At 43.0% G+C, this 7,145-nt stretch overlaps 1 protein-coding gene across 1 annotated transcript; it reads right to left on the reverse strand.

The window, feature by feature from the left end:
- Positions 1–6,511, reverse strand: LOC111977294 (E3 ubiquitin-protein ligase MARCHF9-like). The gene is made up of 4 exons (XM_024006691.2): positions 5,705–6,511; positions 2,282–2,437; positions 1,504–1,696; positions 1–1,002 (listed from the first exon to the last, which is right to left on the reverse strand). The coding sequence occupies exons 1-4, from the start codon at positions 6,026–6,028 to the stop codon at positions 674–676; spliced, it is 1,002 nt and encodes a 333-aa protein (XP_023862459.1). The 5' UTR covers positions 6,029–6,511; the 3' UTR covers positions 1–673.
- Positions 6,512–7,145: the final 634 nt, after the last annotated feature.

Here is a 7,145-nt window from a genome sequence, read left to right on the forward strand (position 1 = left end):
AGAACTATTATTATTATTTAGAGTTGTTTGAAAATGCTTGGCGTGCCATAAGGAGTTTCAGGTATCTCCTTAAATCATACTCCCTGTATAAAAATCTAAATGGCAAAAAAAGAAACCATACCAAAAAAAACACACCAGAAAAAAAGAAAATACATGTATTTCTTTGTGCATCCTGAAATCGGACTGAAAAATATCCTTGGATTGGGTTGTTATAAAGCATGTTGGATAGTTTGCATGTTTACATAGTTTATAATAACCATTCTTCAATTATTACAAATCATGTGCATCGCTTTTTTAACAAACTCCTGTAAAGATCCTCATATGTGCGGTCTGTTGCTGTTTCAGGACGTTTCCAAACATCCAACACATTGTCTCGAACCCAGGTCTCCCAGCCCATAGACAAACTCGTAACAACTGCTCCAGTAGGATTAACCTACTTGGCAGGGATCGTAATGAGCCTACCAAGGCAAGGGTTGTTACAATATCATAGTACCTTGGCTGCAGGTCCAGACATTGTCTTGTCTGTACGTATCCTTCCTTGGGCTGGGTACTGAAATCGAGTTCCTCAATGGAGTTGACAGAATCTTGAAAGAACCGACCAGACCCCCCCAGAAAACAAAACAATACCCTGCTTTATACCCTGCTTCAATACCCACCCCTTCCACGCTCAGTTTCATACCGTTGTCACCCTCATCACCACCTCCCGGTTGGCCGAGGAGCCGATACGTGGGTTGTGTGGCCGTAGCTGGCTCAGAATATGAAGGATGGTGTAGCCACAGTGGTGGTCCAGAATAGTCCTGAACCTCCGACTCTGTCTCCTGCTGCCGCCACTACCCAAGCCATGGGGGTTACTCCGTGAGCCCCGACCCCCACCCTTACTGCTACTCAACGGGTCCCCCAAGTCATTGGCTTTTATATAGTTCAATACTTTCCATTGTTGATTGACAGCCTGCCATCGCTTGAATATTCGGTATACTGATGAGCCCTCATGGATTATAAGCCCTAGGAAGAGAGAGATGATTTTACAGAGATAGGAAGAGGCACGACATTCAATTATTTTTAAGGCATGAAATACTTGGGAGTTCCTCAATGGAGTTGACAGAATCTTGAAAGAACCGACCAGATTTGTAATAGGTACAAATCTGTCATACAAAGCAACTTACTCTAGTGCTAACAAATTACAGACATTTGGTATAACCACACAGTGCAGACACGTAAGCAGCGCCATCTGTTTTGAGTCTGGCAATGCACCATTTTTACCAGGTAGAATCTACAAAGCTTCACAGTGTGTGTGTGTGTGTGTGTGTGTGTGTGTGTGGTGTGTGTGTGTGTGTGTGTGTGTGTGTGTGTGTGTGTGTGTGTGTGTGTGTGTGTGTGTGTGTGTGTGTGTGTGTGTGTGTGTGTGTGTGTGTGTGTGTGTGTGTGTGTGTGTGTGTGTGTGTGTGTGTGTGTGTGTGCATGTTAATGTATGTGTGTGTGTCTTCTGTGATTCCTCCTCCTCACCAATGCACACGATGTCCATGAAGCCGTACATGCCGTAGCAGATCTGGAAGAGCAGGTCCTGGCGCTGCCACTTGGCCGAGGGGCTGAGGGACGACCAGACGAGCCAGGAGATGCTGGCGATGAGGAACAGGGAGCCCAGGATGATGGCAGCGATCTGGACCTTCTCGATCACCGTCAGGGAGATGGCCTGCCACTGAACAGAACGGACACGAGGGCCAAGAAAGGGCCAGTAAGAAAGGGGAAACAGTCAAATGGATAGGATTTCATTTCAGGCGCAGATCTAGTGACGCAACAGGAAAATGTGTCAGCACAGGTCCAGTTTTCACACTTTCATCCTTGCGAGTGCCCAAGATTTGTTCTAGCAGAGTGAGTAACTGTAACGCCTAGACTAGTGCACCAGAGCAGAGCACTGCGTAATACTCTGATAGCGGTATTGTGCATGGTTTGAAGTTGATGCATCAGCAGAAAACTGCCTGTGAGATAAGATCTGTGGGCTGTGGCCACTAGAAAAACCGTCATTGATTTGGAAGATGAGAGTAGACCTAGTGCACAATGCACACATGACTGGAGTGGATGAGACAGACCCCCTACTCCCTAGACACTTGTGTAAATCAGAAAGGATTGGATAGGTATAAGCAATATGAGGAAAATCACGAAAGTGGGCAAAGTGGAGCTACTATTGTATTGTACTGCATGAAGTACCTAAGGACTAGGGTCTGAMTCTGGCCAGAGCGTAAGTCCTAGAGAATGAGGGTTTGGGCGGAGTGACGAGACATACCTGCAGTGGGTTCTTGGTGCTGATGGCCAGGACATGGTACTTGAAGTAGCAAAGCTCACAGCTCCAGGAGCCTCTCTCGCTGATCCAGCGGATGAGGCAGGGCTGGTGGGTGCAGCGCACAGAACCCTTACAGCGACATGGGCTCAGCAGCTCTCCCTGCAGGAGAGAGAGGGGTCCAACCATAGAATTAGAATGACTAGAATAAACATTCCCATTCAAGTCAATGTTCTGTGATCTGAGTCTGATGTGGCATAACACACCATGGGTTATTTCTGAATTGGAAATATTTTGGAATAAGAAACAATACTGGATTATGGATAGCCCTCAATGTCTCACCAAAGCTACTGTTTTTTGTGTATGTCTGTCTGGCACACTCAGTAAAAATACAATGGGTGGACCCACACAGGTTGTGGGGCACCTTAACACAATATCACAATCCTCCCACATATTTTAGAGTTGGAAACAGTCATAAAGCAACTATGAATGACCTATTCATTATTAATTAGAGTATCTTCCTCCTCTTCCACAATTTCCACCTTAGTAAATGGAAAATCAAAAGTGGTGAAAACGTCAGTACTGTAGCTAAATGTCGAGGGTAGTATATTACTCAATGCTAAAATGATACATGTCTAGGAATAATTAGTAGATCAATGCATGTGCCCAGCTTGATGCTGGCCTATTGGCCAGAACGAGCCAATTAGGGCCCGGCAACATCGGCAGGGGTGCACAGTGATTTGAAGGGCAGGCAGGTGAACGGGAGGTGAGCCATTCAACCCCTACTGTTCACACCAAACGGGTCCCAAATGGCACCCTATTCCCTTCATGTTGCACTACTTTAGACCAGGGCCCATAGGGCTCATGTCAAAAGTAGTGCACTATATAGGGAATAGGTTGCCATTTCAGCGCAGAGACAGACTCTCAGTGGACTCAATCAATACAGGCCCTACTGCAGTACCTACAGCAAACATTGCACTTCTCATCTGGATGGGTAGGATGGGTAAAGAAGAACTTTCATCAGATTGACTCTTGAGGAATAGAGAGAATGATGAGCGTTGTAGATTTTTTTTTACAGTCATGTATGTGTCTAATTATACACATCTAAATGTGCTGAAGTTAAAAAGTAGCCTAGTAATTCCCCTGAATGCAGTTTCCTATTCATTGCTTGCAGTACCTACAGCAAACCATCTAATTAGATCATCCCCATTTAAGTAGATTGTGAAATCCGTGACGGGAATGTGCAAGTGCATACTTTAAAAGGGTGGAGAATCGGGACATAGTCCATGAGGACTCATGAAGGAAAGGGGAGTATGTTGAGATGTTTTGAATACGTTTGGCATGAGTCATGTGTACACATTTACCCATTTACTCTAAGAGCACGCAAAACTAGTATTACCTTCTACTTTTTATATCAAGTTAATCTGCAAATACATCTGGTAGCAATGAACAAGATCAAACCACAACCAAAATCTAAAGTTAACCATCCATATTTAAAATTGTATTTAATAGTGCCATATTAGAAACTACCCTCACTCCAGAAATAATTGGATCCCAAATGATTTTTAAGCACAAATGGGGAAAATATGTTTTCATTTTGGTTCAGTTGGTAGAGAGTGACTCATTTAACCCATGTGTATTTCTCCCTAAATAACCAGTTGCGTGTTTTTTGACAGTGGTATTACAATGACACTTCATAATCTTTTCCTGTTTTTTACATTTATTTTCCCCYAGTTGGCTTGTTAAACCTTGTTATTATAAGATACTTTCATTGACTAACAACATACCGATTTGAGTGGGGGAGAGGAGCCACATGTCCCATCAGTCATAAACTGGTCAGCAGTATATGAGGAAGTATATCAGCAGTATATGAGGAACTGAATAAAAACTTAAACAAACATTTGTTGTACAGCAAAATGTCAAGCCAGGTAAAAGTAATAGTGTGTCCACCCACCCACACACCCATCCATGCTGCCTGGCACTGCCCAGCGCCTCATATTTGGCTAACATTCCATACTTCAGAATAGGCTCTGGCACAGCCTATTCTGAAGCAAGACCATGTCAAGTGGAAAGGTTGGTGATGGAGCACAGAGAAAAATAATCACTAGAATGGGAAAATGTAAGTCGCATTGGATAAAGGTGTCTGTTAAATGGCATATATTATTATTAGTATAAAATCTCCTAAGACCCCAGACCACCCATCATGTCACCTTGACTTGAATAGGGATGCCCGTTCTAGATATTATATTTCTATGGGTGCACATGCCATTGCAATGCCATGGAGTCCTCCTCCTGACGGCTCTGACAGGAAGTTTAATTATGAATCATATTTCATGCGTCCCACAGAGCAAGGTTATTATATTTGTAGAAGTAATTGCTCAACTGACAGGGACATGACTGTCCCCTGTTGTGACCCACTTGAATAATGAAATAACAATTAAATGACAAAGTGGCTGAGTCTAAGATAATAGCTTATCTTCTAAGTAATCATGAAGTTGAAGTGGTACAGGGAAGCAGTGCTGAAAGATAAGTTCCTATCATGTCAATCTAAAGAATATTGATGCTGCTTTTAAATCATTCTTTAAATGTATTCTGAATGTGTGTTTGCCTTTGCCTCATAGTCTATTCACTTTAAGGCCCGGCCAATTAGCCTGAGATCCAAACCACGTGGAACAACTGGTCAGAACCAGGTAACTGATCAACATTTCTTAAGGTTATATTACAGGTGTAAAACACCTGCCTGTTCCTTTTTATAGTTTTTCATTTCTGCATAGCTCCCATTGAGTTTACAGATGCTATGAAGTAGCACCTACTGTATACTGTAATAATGCTATGACAAACATAAAATCTCACAAAGTGATTAAGTGGTGATTTCCATCTGTGCTCCAGTGGCACTTACACCATATCTCATTATCTCAAGGCCATGGTTAACGAGCTCAGCCAGGCTGTACAGGTTCTGCACATCTGTTGTGTCAAATTTTGGCTGAGGACCAAAGCTCCGTTCATTGTTCTGCATCCCTATACATTCATTGGCTTAGAGGCCCACAGACATAGCCTGGGTTCCAGTCTCTTTCTGCTCTTCTGACATTCGTTACCAGTTCATTACCAGGCCAATTATTATTCACGTGCACACGTGGACCATGACATCAGTCAAGCTATAATCAACATTGTTGTAGGCTATAGAGTACTAAAATAACAATTGTATTTGTCGTATTTTCTCAACCAAATCAATTTGTCAATGTCACAGAACACACCAAATCGAAACAGGTCAAAATGTAGCAATATAGGTTTACTATAGGCCTACACGCGCACTAACATTCAGAACCATGGACAGCGTAGGGCTATTGCCTAATAGTCAAATTGAGCAGTTTTGTGTTGTGGCGCGAAAAGCGGGACAACGAAGGCGTATGTATCTATCTGGGACAGTACCTGCTCCGGACCCTGAAAGCAGATACGACAGCGCAGGCTGCTTGCAGTGCTAGTGAGCGACACCGCATCCAGGCCCACTTGCAGTTTGGGGTCCTTCTCCTCAAAGCCCAGGCTCCGAGGCCGAGGATCCGTCCCGTAATACTCCTCCTCGTCATCCCGGGAGGAGCAGTCCACAAAGGGAGGCCAGCCGCAGCCGCCCATCCCAAGACCCCGCATGCTGGACCGTCTCTCTGCTTCGGGTCGTTCAGGCTGTCTCGAATCGTCTCGCATAAAAACCAGTACTTTCAGTTCGTTGAAAAACATGCGGATCCTATATTTGAACATGTTTGGCTACATTAATTATTCAGAAGGGAATGAAACCAATTTGAAAATAAGGTGGTCTCAAGAAAAAATAAAATATGCCTTTGATTTAGGAGAAGGGTTATTATTATTATTATACGCCTATTATCTTTAGCCTATTATTGTGCTGCATATGCTATTATTTAGGGGATTTTACCTAAACATTTTCTGAATAGCATCACTGATGAGCTTACAAAACTTGTAGGATCACCCTACTGTAAATGTTCTGTCAAATGGTAAGAAATAAATGACCACGTCTTGGTTGTTGTCTCTGATGGCATGTGTGTCTAAGACAATGCAGATGAGAGATTTCCCTCTTAAGAAGCTCGATACACTCTCTCAATATTCATTACGAAACAACTCTGCGAATGCTGTCAAGCTAGATTCTTCCTCCACCCCTATCACCACAAATACGTGATAGGCCTATATCGTCCATTGCCTGCACTATCGATCTAAATTATACACATCATCAAATAGCTTGCATTAGGGGTTTGCAGCAAAAATATATGTTTGCTACACAAAGCAGAAGACATGCCAGTGTGGACTAGTGGGAGAGTGAACAACGGAGAGACATAAAATAGAACGAGGTGTAAAAAAACAACAACATTCCATTTCCAACCCCACAGTCATATCTGGGACTGTTGTCAAGAAGCATAATCCAAAAGGGTGCGGACAGACGATATAATGAAAGTTAGATGCAGACGTGTGATTATATCGTCTTTTTAATGATCCTTAGTAGCATCCCAACCGTCAGATCATGATTTTTCTATTCTATTCCACCTCTGTCATGTTTTGGATTGATCCATCAAGAATGGTCCACCTCATTCCACCCGACGTCCACACAGAGTGGATCCAATTTACAATCCAGTGAATTTTCATGTTAAATATATCTGTAAATATATCCACTCAAAACAGCGATACATCCCACCTTCATTTGATAGCCATCAGCATTTCTCTTCGGTGTCTTCAATCTTTGCGTTGAAAATATGGTGCACCGAAATTTAAGAATAACAGACCAGAATTCAAAACAACAGTTGCTGCAATCTTCTAATTACAGACCGATGGAGATGTCTACACATCCGAGAGGGCAATTACAGCAGTA

The sequence above is a fragment of the Salvelinus sp. IW2-2015 genome, linkage group LG17 (assembly GCF_002910315.2).
Source record: "Salvelinus sp. IW2-2015 linkage group LG17, ASM291031v2, whole genome shotgun sequence".
In the NCBI taxonomy this organism is placed as follows: Eukaryota; Metazoa; Chordata; class Actinopteri; order Salmoniformes; family Salmonidae; genus Salvelinus; species Salvelinus sp. IW2-2015.